General features: G+C 44.1%; 1 protein-coding gene across 2 annotated transcripts in view; it reads left to right on the forward strand.

Annotated features, from left to right (window-relative positions):
• The window catches only part of GALNT17 (polypeptide N-acetylgalactosaminyltransferase 17), a 471,180-nt gene that overhangs the window by 263,150 nt on the left and 184,926 nt on the right, over window positions 1-23,104 (forward strand). The window contains exons 1-2 of one of the 2 annotated variants that reach the window (XM_068268560.1): window positions 18,251-18,343; window positions 18,478-18,675. In XM_068268560.1, coding sequence (XP_068124661.1) covers window positions 18,617-18,675 — 59 coding nt within the window. In that variant the 5' untranslated portion in view covers window positions 18,251-18,343; window positions 18,478-18,616. Of the gene's footprint in view, window positions 1-18,250; window positions 18,344-18,477; window positions 18,676-23,104 lie in introns of those variants that run through there. The other variant, XM_068268559.1, reaches the window with a different exon arrangement.

Here is a 23,104-nt window from a genome sequence, read left to right on the forward strand (position 1 = left end):
AGCTCAGACCTCACAGATCGCGGCGACTGAAACAAGCAGAGCGCGCGCATAACACCCGCGCGGCAGAACGTCACATGCGGAAGTGACTGATTTTACTTCCGCATGTGACGTACTCCGTGCGGGTAATATGCGCACTCTGTTAGCCTCAGTCGCCGCGATCTGTGAGGTCTGAGCTAGTGAGCTAGTGAGCTGTGAGGCAGCGGGGACACAGGAGAGGCCACACAAGAGGGAGCAGGCATGGTGCCCATAGCGCATGCCATGCCTGCATCCCGGGGAGAGGAGCGGGCCGCCAGTTGGACAGCACTGATTTAGATGACCATATTTTTCAGAATATAGGACACATTTTTTTTTCTTCTCCAAAACTGGGGTAAAATCAAGTATGTCTTAGATTCAGAAGGTACAGCACAGAGTACACAGGGAAGCACTTATCAATCCTGCTGCTGTGCTTCTCTCCTCCTCCATCTCCGGTCATCTTGTGCACTGCTGTATGCTCTGGTCCTCCGTCCTTCACACATCAGTACCGTAGCCGGGGGCAGCATGATGCTGTGAGGTCACATAGTAACAGGGCAACAGTAGCTAAGAAGGAGACTGTAATTGGGAAGGAAGGTATGTGTACAGCGGCAGGATATTTGGCAGCTAAAGATAGAGCCTGAGGGGAAGAGGAGTGCGGTGGCTGGGGTCCTAATGTGTGAAGGACGGTATTCTCTGAGGACTAGAGTGTTCAGCGCAAGATGACTGGAGACCTAGGAGGAGAGTAGGGTCAGGTGAGATCTTCCACTGCAAGTATAGTGTAGAGTAGCTGGGGGGAGGGGCAGCAGAGTTTAGTGTAGTGTAGTGTAGCTGGTAGGCGTCAGGAGGTAATGTAATGCAGTGTAACTGTTGGAAATCTGTATTTAGTGTAGTGCAGTGTAACTGGGGGGGGGGGGGGGGGGCATCAGGGGTTAGTGAAGTGTTCTGTAGTGTAGTTGGTGCAGGCAGCAGTGGTTGGTGTAGTGTAGCAATGCAGTGTAGCTTAGATAGAGACAGTTTGGGGAAAAAGGGTCCATAAAACACTCTAAAATAGAACTAAAGGTCAGGCTTTGATGTATAGATGAATGAGCTGTCTAAAAATTCATCTTTCCATCTATCTAAAATGAATTTGACAGCTTTAGGACTCAAGAAATAAAGTATGACTACTTAGATTGCTGAGAGAAAGATTAATATCACCACTGATTTTTGGGAAAGTAGCTCTCATAATTGTAATGCCCCTATACTTATGTAATAGTGTAGCATCTCCCCACCATTGTTTAATTCTATTCCCTCCAATGAAAGCTAGCATTACACCTCCTATCGCATATTAAAAGGCCCTGAAATTCCCAAAATACTAATCCAGTGAAGTAGTCCAGTGCCTGGATGAACAACTGGGAACAAAACCATTCAACATTGAAATTAACAGGCCAGGGATTGCACTGACTTTTATGTAATGCTAGTGACTCCTGATCAGGTGTCATGGAAAGCTGGCACTGGTCTAACACTAACCCCCTCCCCCCCACATTATATCTAACACTAACTTCCCTTCTAGTATCTAACACTAGCCCCCTCCTAATGCCTAAAACTAGCCCTGTTCTAATGCCTTACACAACCCCCCCTTACCGCCTAACACTAACTCCCTATTAATCCCCAACACTAAGTCCCATTACTGCCTAACACCACCCTTCTAATGCCTAACACTACCACCAAAGAAAAAAAATTACCACTTTGGTGCAGTACACCACAAAAAGCATTATGGTGTGTTTTAAAGTGCCTGGTGCAGCCATTGCTCAGTTAACCTGATTTACCTATATTGAGTTTGCTTTTCTTATATTTCTATAAGTCAGGTACACAAAAGTTCATTATAGGTGAAGACATATTTTTAAAGAACCTGTAATAAGGGAATGTGGCAATTTTTGTTTTGCCATAGCTTTCATGAAAATGTCATATTTTGATACAGATGAGAAAATTTGCAAAAATATATGGAACCCCAAAAAATATTTTTACACATATAAAAATATTTACTAAAATATGTGGGAATGAGATAACTCATGTTTGTGAAATACATTGAAGTCTATAGCTAAAACAGAGAAACCGAGAGCCCAATATAGTGTAGTATGTATTGGATCAGGGAGAATTAGTGTGGAGTAAGTATTATACTTACAAACATGGGTTACCGTTTAGGCAACCACTATATAGGCAGGTGGGGAGATTAGACCTGTCCCCACTCAGGATTAAGATGTCGCTCTCTGAAGAAGGAAAGGAGGGTTTGTCACCCTTCCAACCGCCAAGGGTGGATATTTTGACAAGTAGATGTACAGAGGCGCCAAAAGGATAAAATATGCTAAAATGTTTAAAATATTCGGGTGGCGGCGGTGGACCGGCCACTCAGAAATAGACTCGATGCTGTCGCTTAAGATAAAGACAATTTATTCACATACTCCATGAACAGAACCGCAACGCGTTTCACGGGTATATTCCCGCTTCCTCAGGCAATAAACAGATAGGAGTACACAGTACAGTCTCCAAGTCACGAATAGCACCTCTGTGATTATGCTATTCATGACCTTGAGACTGTACTGTGTACTCCTATCGGTTTATTGCCTGAAGAAGCGGGAATATACCCGTGAAACGCGTTGCGGTTCTGTTCATTGAGTATGTGAATAAATTGTCTTTATCTTAAGCGACAGCATCGAGTCTATTTCTGAGTGGCCGGTCCACCACCGCCACCCGAATATTTTAAACATTTTAGCATATTTTATCCTTTTGGTGCCTCTGTACATCTAATTGAAGTCTATAGGGATAAGAAAACACATTTTTATACAAGAATACAGTATGCGCAAAAATATATGGGTATTCACACTAAAACACATTTCAACCAAAGCAAGTTAATGCCAAAGTCAATGGACAAGAAAAGACATTTTCATGAAAGTTCTCATTTTTTGGGAAAATGTTTATCATGTGAAAATGAATTATATTTATTTGTAAAACTAGCAAGTTAAGTGAAAATTCACATTTCAATACAAACATTACTTTGTGAATGTTTAACTTCATCTCTATACAATATCAAGTCAGCTTGTGTCAAGTGTCACACAATCTGCTAGTCTAGTGTCACACAATCTGCTAGTCTAGTGTCACACAATCTGCTAGTCTAGTGTCACACAATCTGCTAGTCTAGTGTCAATAGGTCATGAGGGTTTGCGGGTTGCCATCTTTCTTTTTTTTTTTTTTATTTATGGGAATTATCTGTCATTTTGGCTGAGAATCTTTCATATGAACAAGAGTCCACTGAGTTTATTTAAAGAGCATGCTGAATCTTTAAACAACAGTTTTCAGAGGTAGGAGGCAATCTTTGATCTAAAAAATGAGGTAAGTGATGTTGGAAAAACTTTACTTCTGCTCTACCTAGGTGAAAATGCATTTCTCTCAACTCAGGATAGAGATGTTTGATGTGTCAGCTGTTAATTGTACAGAGCCACAATAATCCAACATGCATGCAGACAGTTTCAGACTGGTTGGTCTTCATCAGTGCATGGCATGGATTAATGTGGCTCTATGAAGTAGGACTTGAAACACCCAGAGGTACAGACTAACCAGCAAAGCTCATGGTGAACCAGAACACGTTGGGTTGTCTGAGGGGCTACAATGGTCCTAAAAGCCTCCTTACTAATATGCATGGAAAGCAAAAGTTTGCTTTCTTAAAACAGAAAGTATTTCCAATAATTCAGGTTGGAGTGAGCTTTGAGATGTCTCCCAGTGCATCACTGCTGAATATATGCAAATTAGCTGGGAGAAAGTAAAACATTTTGGGGAGGTGTAATTTCTTGTTGAAAAAGATTTTTTTTAATTACTGTTCCTATATATATATATATATATATATATATGTATACATTTATTACAATTATTTGAGTTATTAAAGTAGGTGATGTGTACTCAAGAAAACTTGCCAACAGAAACAACCGCTAATATATCTGAAAGCGTCATCCTAACACTGAACCTGATCTACTGTTAAATGAATCAGACCAAAAGTCCCAGGTGCTATAATAAAATAAAACAACACTCTATAAACCCTGTTAGGTTAAAGAGGATATTAAAAAAATCTATAAAAATAGAAAGGCTCATGATTCCAATTGCCTGTTCCCAGTGAAAACATGTAAGGTGATTGTTTTTCTCTTTATAACTTAAAGGGGAACTTCAGCCTAAACAAACATACTGTCATTAAGTTACATTAGTTATGTTAATTAACCACCCTGGCGTTCTATTAAGATCGCCAGGGCGGCTGCGGGAGGGTTTTTTTTAAATTAAAAAAAAACTATTTCATGCAGCCAACTGAAAGTTGGCTGCATGAAAGCCCACTAGAGGGCGCTCCGGAGGCGTTCTTCCGATCGCCTCCGGCGCCCAGAATAAACAAGGAAGGCCGCAATGAGCGGCCTTCCTTGTTTTGCTTAGATCGTCGCCATAGCGACGAGCGGAGTGCCGTCATGGACGTCAGCCGACGTCCTGACGTCAGCCGCCTCCGATCCAGCCCTTAGCGCTGGCCGGAACTTTTTGTTCCGGCTACGCTGGGCTCAGGCGGCTGGGGGGACCCTCTTTCGCCGCTGCTCGCGGCGAATCGCCGCAGAGCGGCGGCGATCGGGCAGCACACGCGGCTGGCAAAGTGCCGGCTGCGTGTGCTGCTCTTTATTTTAACAAAATCGGCCCAGCAGGGCCTGAGCGGCAGCCATCGGCGGTGATGGACGAGCTGAGCTCGTCCATACCGCTAAGATGGTTAAAATAGATAGGTAATATAATCTCTTACCCACCCTGTTTTAAAAGAACAGGCAAATGTTTGTGATTTCATGGGGGCAGCCATCTTTTCACGGGGGCAGCCATCTTTTTGGTTGAAAGGAGGTGACAGGGAGCATGAGACACAGTTCCAACTGTCCTGTGTCCTAATCACCCCTCCCAGCTGCACACACTAGGCTTCAAATGTCAAATTCAGAATAAAAAAAAATGTTTCCACCAAAACAGCAGAACAAGAACAACAACATCAGAAATCCCATCATGCTTTACACAGCATCAGGGGAAAAATGCCCGGGCAGTTTTGTTCTGTGCAGCTAAAAATGAGGCTTGGGTAAGAAAAACAAAGTTCTGATGCTGTGAAACTGTTAAAGAAACACCAAGCCTTTTCACTGCTGCTGAGTCGATTTTTAGTCTGGAGGTTCACTTTAAGGTTATTGGTGTTTTACCTAAAGTGCACCTGAACTGAGAGGTATATGGAGTCTGCCATATTTGATCCCTTGCCTAAGTTGCCTATAATACTTTTATCCATATACCGAGAACAAGTATGCAAATCATATGTTTCTGATTAAAGTATGACTGGGTAAGCTGCATGCTTTTTTCAGGTGTGTGATGCAGACACTACTGCAGCCAAAGAGATCAACAGGACTCTTGCTTTGACTACTGCAATGCCCTACTGTCTGGCCTCCCCTTGAAATGCATTGCACCCCTTCAATCAATCATGAATGCAGCAGATAGACTCATCCATTTTTCCCACCACTCTGCTTCCATTTCTCCTCTCTGTGAAGCCCTACACTGGTTCCCCATCTGCTTCAGGATCAGGATCAAAATTCTGTGCCTTACCTAAAAATCTGTGCACAAGACCTGCCCAACCTACATTGCTGAGTGCATCAACAGATATATACCTGTCGGCCCCCTCTGGTCCTCCAATGATCTCCCCCTGACCCCCCACGTATTTCTCAATCCCATGCATGCCTACAAGACTTCTTAAGAGCTGCCCCCACCCCATGGAACTCCCTTCCAACACCTTTAAGCAAGCCCTCAAAACAAATTTCTTTAAAATGGCCTCACCCCCCCTTCTACCACACTCTAACTCTCTCAGTCAAGCACCTTTTCCACAGACCTGCCTTATGTTTCCCTTCCCCACCATTGTAAGCCTTTGGCAGCCCCCCCCCCCCTCCCACCCTTAGTGTGTCCTTCTTAATCTTGCTACCCCAGTAATGACACCCTTCTCATGGACTAACTTCAGACTTGATTTGCTGGGTCTCTGTAAAATGCATTTTATGCCCTGTTTGCATGTATAGCCTTGTGCTATGTTATATGTATAACCATTTGCTACCTCTCTGTCTGTCACCCTTTGTTTACAATGTATGTATCCATATTTATTGTCCAGCGCTGCGTAATATTTAGGCGGTTTATAAATACAATGAGGCCTCGTTCACATTGCGTTCTGTTTGCTTTAGCGTTCGCGTTTGTCATTTCTGTAGTAGTCTTTTTTTTCTCCTCCCGGCGCTCGGGTGGGCGCTCGGGTGGGCACTGCAGTTTATGTAAAGCGCTTCAATAACCGTTTTTTTTTCAGAGCGATTGCGTTTTTTCACTCCCTGACGCAAGTCAGGAAGTGAACTCATTGACCCTGAAAATAATAAATACCATGTGTTTATTCTTAAAAATGCAAACGCAATCGCTGCACAAAGTGATTTTGTGAGTGTTTTGCGTTTCTCCTATACCTTCCATTGAGGTGGAATCGCCCCAAAAATGGTGCACGCACCACTTTGCTGCCCGCACAGCGCACGACCCGCACAGATATTCTGGATTTGACACAGAGCAGGGTTATAATCCCTAAAGGGCAGAAATAGCATTGCATTCCTAAATTGGAGGCTAAAGTGCTTGAAAACATCTTGTGTGTGTGTACATGGATCATGTAGTGTAAGTAGTGTACTACTTCACACTGACAGACCAAACTCACTGTGTAAAACACCGCAAACAGATGGCCATGCTGATGCATATGTTGGCGAGAGTGCAGGTGATGGCGGCTTTCCAGCCCATATGGTTGGGCTGAGGTAGCTCAATGACAGAACAGCAGTGACTGTCCAGCTGATCGAATTTGGTCTGTCCACAATGAAGCAACAACCTTATTTTCTTGGGTGTGCCCCCAACACACTCATATAGGTCATTGCTTAATTGTGGTATGCAAGCCCCTCCACCACAGCAAGGTAACGATCATGAAGGGGAATTGACACTTGTACATGTCTTTTGTTTTGTTGTTGCAGCCAGAAAAATTAGGCAGGCATGTACATGCACCAGAAAAATTATTATTCTTTTTGTTAGTGGCCTTAAAAATTCAGGAATCCACTTGGAGTCGTGGACCATGTTGGTGGTGGTGGTGGAGAAGGCAGACAAGCGGCCTGCAGGCAGAGATGCTGTGTGGGGACTGACTTAGTCTTGGAACAGGCAGCAGCAGCCGGCAGGCAGAGATGCTGTGTGTGGACTGACTTAGTCTTCGGGCAGGCAGTTGCACGGCGTGCAGGCAAAGATGCTGTGTGTGAGGACTGACTTAGTCTTCGAGCAGGCAGTAGCCCTCCGGGATCCATTCCTCATTCATTTTGATAAAGGTAAGGTACTGAACACTTTTTTGACCTAGGCGACGTCTCTTCTCACTGACAATGCCTCCAGCTGCGCTGAAGGTCCTTTCTGACAGGACGCTTGAGGCAGGGCAAGCCAGAAGTTGGATGGCAAATTGTGACAGCTCTGGCCACAGGTCAAGCTACGCGCACCCAGTAGTCCAGGGGTCCGGAGTGGGAGCCTGAGAAACGGCTACCACAACACATCCAAGGAAGGACCCAATGTGCTGTATAAGTAAGTAATGGACCCTTGACCCAATGCTGTGTGCCAGAGATGACATCACTTGCCTTTCAACATCACGGTACAGTTTGGGTATCACCTTTCTAGAAAAATAATTGCTGCCTGGAATCTTCCACTGCGGTGTCCCAATCGCCACAAATTTTCGGAAGGCCTCATAGTCCACCAGCTGGTATGGTAACAGCTGGGGAGCTAACAGTTCCAATAAGCCAGTTGTCAGACGCCGGGCAAGGGGGTTACTGGCAGACATTAGCTTCTTCTGCTCAAAGATTTCCTTAATGGACACCTGGCTGCTGTGGGCAGAGGAGCAGGAACGGCTACCACCACACATCCAAGGAAGGCAGCATGCACAGCACGCAAGTCACTACCTCCCCAAGGGAGGTAGTGACGAAAAGTAACAATACAGAAGGACTTTTTCAAGGCCCTGCTGTATAATGATCTGTTATGGAGGACAAGTCTGCCATCCATTCAAGTGAAAGGTATGCACTGACTGCCAGGTATAATGCAATGTGCAGTCACAGATGCAGTGAAAGGTATGCACTGACTGGACTAATACCGTGTGCAGTCACACAGGTGCAGTGAAAGGTATGCAGTGACTGCTGCTATAATACAATGTGCAGTCACACTGGTGGTATGATACAATGTGACACAGGTGCACTGAAAAGGTATGCAGTGATTGCTGGCGGTATAATAGGATGTGACACAGGTGCACTGAAAAGGTATGCAGTGACTGCTGGTGGTATGATACAATGTGCAGTCACACAGGTGCACTGAAATGGTATGCAGTAATTGCTGGCGGTATGATACAATGTGACACAGGTGCAGTGAAAAGGTATGCAGTGACTGCTGGTGGTATGATACAATGTGACACAGGTGCACTGAAAAGGTATGCAGTGACTGCTGGTGGTATGATATAATGTGCAGTCACACCGGTGCACTGAAAAGGTATGCAGTGATTGCTGGTGGTATGATACAATGTGACACAAGTGCAGTGAAAAGGTGTGCAGTGACTGCTGGTGGTATGATACAATGTGCAGTCACACAGGTGCACTGAAAAGGTATGCAGTGATTGCTGGCGGTATGGTACAATGTGGCACAGGTGCAGTGAAAAGGTGTGCACTGAATGTGCTGGGCCTGGCATAGTATAGCAATTAGCAAGGGCCAGCTGCAACAGACAGGACTGTATATACAGTGTCAGTGGGCCACAAAAAAAAACATCACAAGAACATTAGCTCTCAAAAGAGCTGTTTTGGTGGTGCTTTCCAGCAACAAATATTAGCAAGGAGCAAGCTAACAAGAGCCTAACTAAGCTTTTCCTATCTCTGCAGCAACCTCTCTCCCTTCTCTCACTAATACAGCAGCACACAGAGTGAGAAAATGGCTGATGCTGCTGCCTTATATAAAGGAGGGGGGGGGCTCCAGGAGGGAGTGCAGCCTGATGGGCTGCTATGTGTCTGCTGACTGTGATGTAGAGGGTCAAAGTTTAGCCCAATGATGTAGTATGGGGGCGGGTCAAACGCGCTAAAGGTTCACAGCTCAACGCGAATCCATGTTGTTCGCGCAAATAAGTTCGCGTGCACACCATTCAGGCCATCTATATTCAATAGTTATGCAATGTTTTATTGTTTTGCTGTTCCCTGTGGCAGAAAGAATGACAGCTAGAATGTTTGTTGACATATTGTGTGTTTTTCTGGTCCTAGTTTAAAACAATGGGTAATGGAATTGCAGCAGTTTTTTTTTAGTCTGTGCTGTAGGGTAGTCTGGGACTTTGCTTAGCGCAATGGTGGAATAAGTCTCCAATCTCCTAGCAACAAAGAAAGTCAAACAGTAGCAGAGATTATTCGGTGTTAAAGTATTTATTTATGTGTCCAGTTTCTAACATAACTGTTCCATGACTTTGTAAATAAGCTGGATTTCAATTTTGGTCAGCTCATCTTTAGTGAAATTTCAGTTAATTAACTTCAACAAATGTATAGTACTTTTCTAGTACTTTTAATGCTGCCAGGTTTTAGGAATCTTTCAGCAGGACTTGAGACATACCGTAGATAGTACACGTTTATACTTCAAAGGGCAATTGTAGTGAGAAGAATATGGAAGCTGCCATAGTTATTTCCTTTTAAACAATACCAGTTGCTTGGCTGCAGTCTATTTGGCTGCAGTAATGTCTGAATCGCACCAGAAACAAGCATGCAGCTTATCTTGTTAGATCTGCCAATAATGTCATAAACACCTGATCTGCTGCATGCTTGTTCAGTGTCTATGACTTAAAGTATTAGAGGCAGAGAATCACCAGGGCTGCCAGGCAACTGGTATTGCTTAAGGCCCCGTTCACACTGCACGCGTTTCCAGCCGCGTTTTGGAAACGCGTGCAGGTGGCCGACACGCACGACATCAGACATTGCATAGAGTGCAATGTCTGATGTTCACACTGCATGCGTTCCGGACCTGTGCGGTCCGGGAACGCATGCTGCACGCATTTTTTGCAAAAACGCGTGGCTGTCCCATTCACTTTTCAGTGATGGGATCAGCCACGCAACGCATACAAACGCGGATGGCGTGCGTTCGTACGCGTTGCGTTTCGCGTGCGTGCCCGTCCGCGTTTGTAATGTGAACGAGGCCTAAAATGAAATAAATAGGGCAGCCTCCATGACCCTTTCGCTTCAGTCATCCTTTAAGGTAAGCTGTAGACTGTGTTATTTGCAAGCAAGACACATGAGCATGTTTAATGGCAACTGCTTAATTTGAAAGGAAAAACAAAACCTAGACAACGCTAGTGTTGGGCGAACACCTAGATGTTCGGGTTCGCGAACGTTCGCCGAACATCGCCGCGATGTTCGGGTGTTCGCGCCGAACTCCGAACATAATGGAAGTCAATGGGGACCTGAACTTTCGTGCTTTGTAAAGTTTCCTTACATGCTACATACCCCAAATTTGCAGGGTATGTGCACCTTGGGAGTGGGTACAAGAGGAAAAAAATATTTGAAAAAGAGCTTATAGTTTTTGAGAAAATTGATTGTAAAGTTTCAAAGGAAAAACTGTCTTTTAAATGTGGAAAATGTCATGTTTCTTTGCACACGTAACTTGCTTTTTGTCGCCATGCAGTCATAAATGTAATACAGAGAAGAGGTTCCAGGAAAAGGGACCGGTAAAGCTAACCCAGCACAAGCAGCAGAACCGTGATGGAACAGGAGGAGGCGCAGGAGGAGAAGGCCACGCTTTTTGAGACACAACATCCCAGGCCTTGCATGAGGACAAATAGCGTGCGGATATAGCAATGCTTTTTGCCGCCATGCAGTCATAAATGTAATAAAGATGAGAGGTTCAATAAACAGGGACCGGCAACGCTAACCCAGCAGCAGCAGCAGCAGCACACGTGATGGAACAGGAGGAGGCGCAGGAGGAGAAGGCCACGCTTTTTGAGACGCAACCCAGGCCTTGCATGAGGACAAAAAGTGTGCGGATATAGCAATGCTTTTTGCCGCCATGCAGTCATACATGTAATACAGATGAGAGATTCAATAAACAGGGACCGGAAACGCTAACCCAGGCCAGCAGCAGCAGCAGCAGCAGCACACGTGATGGAACAGGAGGAGGCGCAGGAGCAGAAGGCCACGCTTTTTGAGACACAACATCCCAGGCCTTGCATGAGGACAAATAGCTTGCGGATATAGCAATGCTTTTTGCCGCCATGCAGTCATAAATGTAATACAGATGAGAGGTTCAATAAACAGGGACCGGAAACGCTAACCCAGACCAGCAGCAGCAGCAGCAGCAGCACACGTGATGGAACAGGAGGAGGCGCAGGAGGAGAAGGCCACGCTTTTTGAGACACAACATCCCAGGCCTTGCATGAGGACAAATAGCGTGCGGATATAGCAATGCTTTTTGCCGCCATGCAGTCATAAATGTAATACAGATGAGAGGTTCAATAAACAGGGACCGGAAACGCTAACCCAGGCCAGCAGCAGCAGCAGCACACGTGATGGAACAGGAGGAGGCGCAGGAGGAGAAGGCCACGCTTTTTGAGACACAACATCCCAGGCCTTGCATGAGGACAAATAGCGTGCGGATATAGCAATGCTTTTTGCCGTCATGCAGTCATAAATGTAATACAGATGAGAGGTTCAATAAACAGGGACCGGAAACGCTAACCCAGGCCAGCAGCAGCAGCAGCAGCACACGTGATGGAACAGGATGAGGCGCAGGAGGAGAAGGCCACGCTTTGAGACACAACAACCCAGGCCTTGCAGGAGGACAAGAAGCGTGCGGATAGCATGCTTTTTACCGCCATGCAGTCATAAATGTAATAAAGATGAGAGGATCCATAAACAGGGACCGGCAACGCTAACCCAGCAGCAGCAGCAGCAGCACACGTGATGGAACAGGAGGAAGCGCAGGAGGAGAAGGCCACGCTTTGAGACACAACAACCCAGGCCTTGCATGAGGACAAGAAGCGTGCGGATAGCATGCTTTGTACCGCCATGCAGTCAAAGATAAGAGGTTCAATAAACAGGGACCGGGCGGCAACGCTAACCCAGCAGCAGCAGACGTGATGGAACAGGAGGAGGCGCAGGAGGAGAAGGCCATGCTTTCAGGCGCAACTCAGGCCTTGCATGAGGACAAAAAAATGCGTGCGCAAAGCAATGCAATGAGTAGTTTTCAGGACACAATGGGCTATTCGGAGGAGCTATTCCCACCCCCACAATCTTCTAATCTTCTACCTGTGAAAGGTCAATGGAACAGCCACAAATGTTGTGCCCGGATTCACAACCTTTTTCTGTGGAAAATGCACCTCGCACCGAAATGCAAGGCGAGGCCGAGGATGAACATGACGTCAACAACTCAACATGACGCAAAATGGGGGCGGAACAGAAAGCTACTTTCAATGTTTTGAAGGCCTTAATTGCCTCCGGTGGCCAGTTAGATGCATCATTCATCACACCCAAATCCCAGAGCAATGTGTGCAGGAATTTGAATCGCAAGAGGTGTACCGAGATCATCTGGACAAGTGACCAAGTGACAAGTGACAAAGTGAAAAGTGACAAAGTGACCAGTGACAAAGTGACTGACAAAGTGACAAAATGACAAAGTGACAAAATGACAAAGTGACAAGTGACAAAATGACAAAGTGACAAGTGACAAAGTGACAAAATGACAAAGTGACAAAGTGACAAAGTGACCAGTGACAAAGTGACAAGTGAGAGGTTGTTCTGGGGAGCTCTACTCCACTGCACACAGTCACATATGAGGAGAGGTCTCGTCGGGACTGCTGATCCTCCTCAGCTTGCTCAAAGCCTTGAGGGTTCCTGAAGATCCTCTGCTTGGAGTTCAGCTTGGTGTCGGGGTCGGCGGCGTCCTCCTCACTCCAACGTGGCAGATCTTCTGTTGAAGAAAAAAAAAACATTTTTTAAAGTCCAGTACCGCTTCTGAAGGACTCACCAAGAGATGCAGGAGCGCTTCAATCTAGCGCACCATCGCTCGCTGGGTGATGTCCCTCCCTACGCACTGGAATTCTACGCTGCACATGCTAGCACGCTTTTGCGCAGTGCCGAGGTGCATTCCAGCTAGCTACCAAGCTTCTGTGGATCTGATTGGGCCACCATGTTGGATCTCTGCCAAGTCCTCCAAAATTTTGAGCAATCCACGTTGCTTGTGACTGAGCAGTGACAACTCTACAGTCAGCATTACAATACCACTGCTGTGTTTACTGAAGAAATCAATGTTGAAGATGGAAACCGCTGGCATGATGCAAGTGGGGGAATCTGAAGATGAAAACGATCAGCGTGATGATACCAACATCAGGCAACCTTCCTCAGGAAACGCTGGTCCCAGCTATGACAAAGAACAGGACGAGGAACAGCTGGAGTTGGAGCAGGAATTGGATGCCCCCACTGCCGAGGGACAGAGCGGTGCACGTTGGACTTCCACAATTTAGCGGGAATGGACAGCAGAAGAGGAAGAAAGTGATGCTGGTGACGAATATGGTGCATCACAACAATCACAACGCTCACAAGAACATGAAGACAGAGGAGTCTGGCAGGATTCTCTGGCACACATGGCTCAATTCATGCTAGACTGCATTGAACGCGGGCCGCGCATTATTCACTATTCATTATTATTCATTATTCTGGACAACACCAATTACTGGGTTTATACCCAGTTTATACAAACACAATGTTAAAAAACTGATTGAAGAAAGTGTCAGACAGGTCAAAAATGGAACAATTCCAGCAGGCCCGTAATGGATAGAGACTTTAGAGAGGAGATTGACATCCTCCTCCTTCTCTAGCCAGTTGTACGCCGACAGACTGACTTCAGCAAACCCAGGAGGACCAGGAGGGCAGCAAAGAACACAAGCTGCTGCTAGTGCCCAAAAGGGAATGGTATTGGCAGTGTCCTTGGAGTGGGAACATTTTCTGACACCTATGCAGCAGCCCACAGAACAGCAATCGGGCAGTTCCACGTCCTCCAACACCAATCGCCTGGAGAAGATGGTCAAGGACTACATGTCAGATGGCATAGCTGTGTTGAACAATCCATCTGCAGACAGACGGTGAGTGTGACAGCACAGAAGGACCATGGCAACTCACTCATAGTACCACAGTTTGATAGTGCTGCCCAAAAAATTATATGTATCCGTGGACCCGGGCAGTACTGGGAAGTGGGAACGCAGATTTTAGTACCTAAACACACGATACAACATGTTTTCCGGGGTCGGACTCTGAGGCACATACAGATGGTCCCGATCATCATCCTCATCATACAACTCTTCTCCTGAGTCTGACCCACCCACCACCTCTGCCACCCCAACATCCCCAGACACAGACCCCTCATCGTCCTCAACATTAACTTGGGATGCTGGCCTGAGCCCGACCTCCTCCTCCACATCAGGCCCCATCATCTCCTCAATGGCAGCCCTCAATAATCGCTCTGGCGCCGGACCGATGGACACAACGTTCTCCTCCGGGGAGGGCTGCTGCTGACCACTGGCTGCTGGGGTGGATGTTATAGCTTGCGTGGGGCGCTGGCTGTTGCTGTTGTTGGGAGTGCTGCTCACAGCGGAGGTCTCTGAGGAACTCATGGTGAGCTCATATGTGGTTGACGTTGAGTGGAGTATTACTGATCCCAGCAATATACACACTGACAGGCAGAGTACGCAATGCTATATAGTGGTTGACGGTGAGTGAAGTACTACAGATCCCAGCAATATACACAGTGACTGGCAGTACAATGGTATGGGTGGGTGAGCAGAGTGCTACAGATCCCAGCAATGCTATATAGTAATGGGGTGACTGAGTGAGCGGCAGTGTACTACTGTTCCCAGCAGACACAGAGTGGCAGTAAACACAATGCTATATAGTGTGGCTGAGCGAGCAGTGTACTACTGTTCCCAGCAGACACAGAGTGGCAGTAAACACAATGCTATATAGTGTGGCTGAGCGAGCGGTGTACTACTGTTCCCAGCAGACACAGAGTGGCAGTAAACACAATGCTATATAGTGTGGCTGAGCAAGGTACACAGAGTGGCAGTAAACAGAATGCTATATAGTGTGGCTGAGCGAGCGGTGTAGTACTGTTCCCAGCAGACACAGAGTGGCAGTAAACACAATGCTATATAGTGTGGCTGAGCAAGGTACACAGAGTGGCAGTAAACACAATGCTATATAGTGTGGCTGAGCGAGCGGTGTAGTACTGTTCCCAGCAGACACAGAGTGGCAGTAAACACAATGCTATATAGTGTGGCTGAGCAAGGTACACAGAGTGGCAGTAAACACAATGCTATATAGTGTGGCTGAGCGAGCGGTGTAGTACTGTTCCCAGTAGACACAGAGTGGCAGTAAACACAATGCTATATAGTGTGGCTGAGCAAGGTACACAGAGTGGCAGTAAACACAATGCTATATAGTGTGGCTGAGCGAGCGGTGTTCTACTGTTCCCAGCAGACACAGAGTGGCAGTAAACACAATGCTATATAGTGTGGCTGAGCAAGCGGTGTACTACTGTTCCCAGCAGACACAGAGTGGCAGTAAACACAATGCTATATAGTGTGGCTGAGCAAGGTACACAGAGTGGCAGTAAACACAATGCTATATAGTGTGGCTGAGCGTGCGGTGTAGTACTGTTCCCAGCAGACACAGAGTGGCAGTAAACACAATGCTATATAGTGTGGCTGAGCAAGGTACACAGAGAGGCAGTAAACACAATGCTATATAGTGTGGCTGAGCGAGCGGTGTAGTACTGTTCCCAGCAGACACAGAGTGGCAGTAAACACAATGCTATATAGTGTGGCTGAGCAAGGTACACAGAGTGGCAGTAAACACAATGCTATATAGTGTGGCTGAGCGAGCGGTGTAGTACTGTTCCCAGCAGACACAGAGTGGCAGTAAACACAATGCTATATAGTGTGGCTGAGCAAGGTACACAGAGTGGCAGTAAACACAATGCTATATAGTGTGGCTGAGCGAGCGGTGTTCTACTGTTCCCAGCAGACACAGAGTGGCAGTAAACACAATGCTATATAGTGTGGCTGAGCAAGCGGTGTACTACTGTTCCCAGCAGACACAGAGTGGCAGTAAACACAATGCTATATAGTGTGGCTGAGCAAGGTACACAGAGTGGCAGTAAACACAATGCTATATAGTGTGGCTGAGCGAGCGGTGTAGTACTGTTCCCAGCAGACACAGAGTGGCAGTAAACACAATGCTATATAGTGTGGCTGAGCGAGCGGTGTACTACTGTTCCCAGCAGACACAGAGTGGCAGTAAACACAATGCTATATAGTGTGGCTGAGCAAGGTACACAGAGTGGCAGTAAACACAATGCTATATAGTGTGGCTGAGCGAGCGGTGTAGTACTGTTCCCAGCAGACACAGAGTGGCAGTAAAGACAATGCTATATATTGTGGCTGAGCGAGCGGTGTAGTACTGTTCCCAGCAGACACAGAGTGGCAGTAAACACAATGCTATATAGTGTGGCTGAGCGAGGTACACAGAGTGGCAGTAAACAGAATGCTATATAGTGTGGCTGAGCGAGCGGTGTACTACTATTCCCAGCAGACACAGAGTGGCAGTAAACAGAATGCTATATAGTGTGGCTGAGCGAGGTACACAGAGTGGCAGTAAACAGAATGCTATATAGTGTGGCCGAGCGAGCGGTGTACTACTATTCCCAGCAGACACAGAGTGGCAGTAAACAGAATGCTATATAGTGTGGCTGAGCGAGGTACACAGAGTGGCTGCAAACAGAATGCTATATAGTGTGGCTGAGCGAGCGGTGTACTACTATTCCCAGCAGACACAGAGTGGCAGTAAACAGAATGCTATATAGTGTGGCTGAGTGAGGTACACAGAGTGGCAGTAAACACAATGCTATATAGTGTGGCTGAGCGAGCGGTGTACTACTATTCCCAGCAGACACAGAGTGGCAGTAAACAGAATGCTATATAGTGTGGCTGAGCGAGGTACACAGAGTGGCAGTAAACACAATGCTATATAGTGTGGCTGAGCGAGCGGTGTACTACTATTCCCAGCAGTGACACAATGACTGGGGGGACCCTGGCTAGCGTGGCTGGAGCGCGAACTACCCTGCCTGCCTACCCAAAGCTAAACCCACAGACAAATGGCGGAGATATGACGTGGTTCGGGTATTTATTTACCCGAACCACGTGACAGTTCGGCCAATCAGAGCGCGTTCGGGTCCGAACCACGTGACCCGTGCGGCCAATCACAGCGCTAGCCGAACGTTCGGGGAACGTTCGGCCATGCGCTCTTAGTTCGGCCATGTGGCCGAACGGTTTGGCCGAACACCATCAGGTGTTCGGCCGAACTCGAACATCACCCGAACAGGGTGATGTTCTTCAGAACCCGAATAGTGGCGAACACTGTTCGCCCAACACTAGTCAACGCTGGCATGTTTTAGCAGTCTGAAAAGCTTTCTATAACCACATAATCATTCCTTTTCTAACAGAAGCACTCTCTGCTGTTAAATTAGTTGTAGAGACTTGCTAATGTTTGGGAAAATGCATTTAGATTCCATTTAATATTGTGAAAAACTGAAGTTCTCAGTTAACCATGTTTTTATTTACCTAAACATGCCCATTTCAGCCCCTTTCAGACAGCACATACCAAAATACTATGCTTAGATGTTGACACTCGTACTATCTTACAGCTCTCTAGTCATGAGCTTGATTACGAGCCAGAATGTATTTTGTGTGCCCTTCCTGTATCTGTGTTAATCTTCTCCAGGTATTCTGATTTCCTCCCATAATCCAAAAACATACTGTTAGGTTTATTGGCTTACTAACAAATTGGTCCTAGAATACAGTACAAACCATATATCGTGAACCCTTTAGAGGGATAGCAAGCAACGTACAATATATTGCTTAATGTATTAGGGAAAGAAATACAAAATGTGTCAGCAGAGTACTTTCTCGTGGAATGCAGCATTACTTTCTTTTCCCTCCGGCCTGTTTATGAGGAGAGGTTTTTGTCATGGCTAGCCAAGTTAGGCAGGATTAGGCAGTTATGTCCCTAAGCTCTGAAATAGTAATGGATGCATTTATTGCTAAGCAACTGTGTAATGCAGTGTGTAGTGAGAATGCTACCATGTTGTTACTCCAGGGATGCAATATGGTACTTTCCCTTGCAAAGCCAAGGAGCTAAATAGGGAATCAAGGGATATTGTATGCACTACTCCAGTATGTACATGAAGAGAGAAATACTATTATGTACAGCAACACTGTATAGATGCAAACAGTAAAGACAGCAGTAAGATACACTGTTTTGTTTTACAGGTATGATTTAACACTTATTTTACCCTCTGTTTATAAAGGGCTGAGCCGGTTCTGTCTCGGATACAAGAAAACAGAAAAAGAGTGATTTTACCATCAATAGACAACATTAAACAGGACACATTTGAAGTTCAACGTTATGAAAACTCAGCACATGGATACAGCTGGGAACTTTGGTGCATGTATATAAGTCCTCCGAAAGACTGGTGGGATGCAGGGGATCCATCTTTGCCAATAAGGTAGGTAGATGAAAACCACAATTCATTTTGTTTCTTACTTGCAAGAGAAAATGTTACTTGAATGCACTTACAGTTTAAAAAAAAAAAATTCTATGATGAATTAAAGAAAACCATCTGCACGTTCTATACTTAAAATCCTAATGCCTTTTCTCCTTGTATGAAGTCTGCTTTTAAAGGACACTAAAACAGTCTGTTGTACTTTGTAACGTCTCTATAGAGTATTAAGAGTTTAAATGCATCTTTCAAATCTCTCCCAACTGTGTTTACAAGTATACATTTCTTTTTAGGCACTGAGCAGATGCAATGGGTTACTATACAATACAGGAAATATTAAAACAACATCTGCAGTTAATCATTTCTGAAGATTTTTTTTTGAAGGTTTTGATTTCAATTTTATCTTTTATTTTTTTCCTATATATTTAAGGTAGCCCCATATATATTCACTTGTATATAATGATATAAATTAGAGGCTGATAACCCCCGTACTTTTAATACAGCTGCTACTGTTTTTCGTTGATGGTTGTGAACTCACCCCGTCTATGTTTATACCACACTGGAGATTTTTGGGCAGCCTGCCAGATTACTGTTGTGAACATCACGCCTTGAGAAAGAGGCCCTGTGCGGTCTTTAAACTTTGCCATTGTTTTATATATCCCAATTAAAGTTGTTACAATAACCAAGGAGGTGCTGGCTTATACTTGGTGGATTTGAATTGCAGGATCACACTTTTTTAATATTTCAAAAATGTGTGATGAACAGTGTCAACCTATATCCCTTAGAGTGATGTGCGTCAATCCCCTCTGATGCATCATACCTGATGAGATGAGTACTTCAAAGAGAGTTCACCAAGGTGTGTGTAACAGCACAGTTATAGGAGCTAATGACCTGTCATGGCAAAGCAGGTCATTATACCCTATAGCTGGGTATTGTTACATACACTTTGGTGTCCTCTGTTTTGCATTTAATTTCTCTATGCTTGAAAAGGGACTATGTAAAGGCCAAATCAGAATGGTGCCATCACAGCAATTAACAGTATTGGCAAGTGAATCAATTGTAAAGACTCTTTTGTGGAATCTTCTTGCCCCTATACATTCAAAGTCACTACCTTATGAACTCTTTGAGAAGAAATTGATGTACATGGCTCTAAGGGATATGTGTTGATGTATGTTTTTCAAAAAAGTGTGTTTCTGCAATACAAATGTCAATTTTTTGTGCTTTATGATATTGATTTGGTGTGGTGATTACCAGAGGAAATTTAGATGTTTTCTTGAATATAAGGATAAAGGCACGCATGGATAGTTTGGCATTTCTGAATGAGATAAATGATGTGCACCTTTGCAAAATGTTTCTCATAGCTTTTCAATGTTAGTGCTTCATAAGTTAACATAAAATCAGCAGGATCCTAAAAATATTCACATTTAACAGACCTTAAAGAGACACTGAAGCGAAAAAAAAATGATGATATTATGATTTGTATGTGTAGTACAGCTAAGAAATAAAACATTAAGATCAGATACATCCGTCTAATTGTTTCCAGTACAGGAAGACTTGAGAACCTCCAGTTGTTATCTCTATGCAAACAAGCCATTAAGCTCTCCGACTAAGTTAGTCGTGGAGAGGGCTGTTATCTGACTTTTATTATCTCAACTGTAATTGAACTGTTTACTTTTCCTCGGCTAGAGGAGAGTTCATTACTTCACAGACTGCTCTGAAAGACTCATTTTGAATGCTGAGTGTTGTGTAATCTGTACATATTATAGAGTGATGCAATGTTAGAAAAAACACTATATACCTGAAAATAAAAATATTAGAATATTTTCTTTGCTGCTAATCTTCTAGTAATTATTCATAGTACACAACCAATTCATTATATCATATATTTTTTTTGCTTCAGTGTCTCTTTAAAGCCACAAAAAAGGCCATCTGGTCCTTAAGGAATTCATAGTATTGGATGCCAATTAGAATAGGTTGTGTGGCAAGGTTTTTAGAATTTACAATCAAAAATGTATGGTGTAGTAGAAGCATTGTTTGCCGACGCTTCAGATGAATTTATAAATAAACACTGGCAAAGAAATGTTCACATTCATTGTCAACAGGTTGATGACATCCTGCAGAGGCAAGGCACATGCACTCTAATGTGCACATTGTATGCCAGTGAACAGAACTGGTAATCAAAAGAACTGTAAGCTTGTGACAGAAGGAAGTCTATCAAAATGCTGGTAACACATGCATTGATGTTAGTGCAATCTACATAAACTATCAATTTTAAAATGGTCAAAAAATAATCTATAATTAGTATTTGAAAGTTTTTTTAATTGACACATTCAATTAAATCTACATTTTTTTATTTCTATTAAAAAAAGGAAAAAAAATGACATTTGAAGAAAATGATTAATTCATTGATCATTCGATTATGCCATCATTAAGTTAAGAGTGTCAAAACCGTGTCACAGCTGATATTTCTGTGGCCAGCAGCAGTCATGCACTGATGAAATAGACAATATACAGTAAGTCACGCACTTAATTTAAATATTTTTTAATGGAAACCTTAAAAAATACATGATGAAAATCTGCATCCCGGGAAAAAAAAGTAGGCTAATAAGAAGCTTTTATAAAGAAATATGAAAAGTCTTTGAAAAATACATTTTATTCATGTCAGTAAACTTTTCCTTTCAATAGAAAGTTTTCTGTTTGTGTAATTATATACTTCACATAGCTAAAATGGGTATTTTGACTGCAATGCATTCTTAAAATGTAAGAATACAGCAGTCCTGTAGTGTTATATTATGAAGCATCACTTCATGTTGTAGACGCAGAGGAACATTCCACATTTGCCCACAGTATGCGCAGAGCTCAATAACACTTCTGGAATTATGAATTGCTGCTCTACTTTCTTTGGAGTTATTAGATATTTATACCTCTAGAGGATTTATAGAATGCAGCTTGGAAACATGAAATAAAAGATTTTCTAAAAAGGATGTACATTAATTTGTAGGAGTATTGATGAGAGGCATTAAAGATTAAAAGGCTTCTTCTGGGTTGCAGACATGAGAAATGCAGGTCAAACTGATAAACAAATCCTATAAAAATAAAGCAAAGCTGAAAGCAGATATTGTAGCAGTTGCTAATGTATGATTTACTGTATTGTTAACGAACGTTAATAAAGTTGAACACCATGATCTGCAAAAATGAGCCCAAAATAGCCCTAATCTTATGCTACTTTTTAATTTAATTTTTTTTTTTAAGAAAATATATCCAGAAATAGTTAGAATGTTATGACATTCTTATGTTCATATAACAACTGATGTTGCTGATTCTATATTTGTCTCCATGGGCCCAGCTCTTTCTTGCTATGTATGAGCACCTGAAAGCAAGACCATATCCTTCCCCATGGCTCTGCAGTTATTAGTGCAAATAGGTATTACAGCTCAGTAAAGTCACATTTCCTTATTATTGTGTATTTATAGCACCAACATCTTCCTCTGTATCGATTATATTGTACAGAGTATATTGTCTTGTCACTTATTGTATATTCTGGCGTATAATACTTTTTAACCCTTGAGAATCTTCTGAAAAGTCAGGGGTCAACTTATATGCCAGGTGTCATTAATGCTGGGTGATAGGCCCTATCCTGTTACCGACTCTCAGACCTCGCTGCTGAGGACTGTAGTGAAGCGACGTAGGCACACATGTGTGAGATCTGAGAGGCAGAGAAGGAGGTAAATAGGATACAAGGGTGGGCCAGAAGGGTGAAAGAGGCGTGTTTTATGGGCACAGCACAATCTATTCTTCCATACTTCTCTGATAAACAGGCAGACATGGAGAACTGACCAATGCACTTAAGGAGAGGGAGAGTTGACCAATCTAACCAAACACCTATATACTGTTATAAACTGGGTACCACATACAGTACAGCACCAGTATCTGTTCATACATAGCACCAGTATATTCATTTTTTTTACATTTGTATTTGGTGTGTGTTGAAAGAGGGGTAGTCTTATAAGGAGAGTATATATCAAACTCTATATTTTAACTGGAAAAGTTGGGGGGTCGTCTTGTTTACCCAGTCATCTTATACACCGGAAAACACGGTAACTGTGCCTCAGAGGGACTCACAATCTAATCCCTACCATAGTCAGGTGTATGTATGTCTCAGGGTATAAAAGACAGCGCTCCACACAAATCTTTGGTCTTATATAAGTGGAAACACTCACCAGATCCTATTGACCACTGTGAGACTGGTCAAAAACGCATTCAGCGATGTCCTAATCGATCACTGCAATCCTTCCCGATTGGTCAGTTTGCTCCGCCTGTCCTTCTTCCTTGATGCCAGCGTTGTGTCAATGCAAGTTTACCACGAAACAGGACTGAAAGCTGAAAGGGAAGGAGCGCTGCTTTTATTGCAGTCCTGGGTGGACTGGAACCTTTC

Source organism: Hyperolius riggenbachi, chromosome 2 (genome assembly GCF_040937935.1).
Source record: "Hyperolius riggenbachi isolate aHypRig1 chromosome 2, aHypRig1.pri, whole genome shotgun sequence".
NCBI lineage: Eukaryota > Metazoa > Chordata > Amphibia > Anura > Hyperoliidae > Hyperolius > Hyperolius riggenbachi.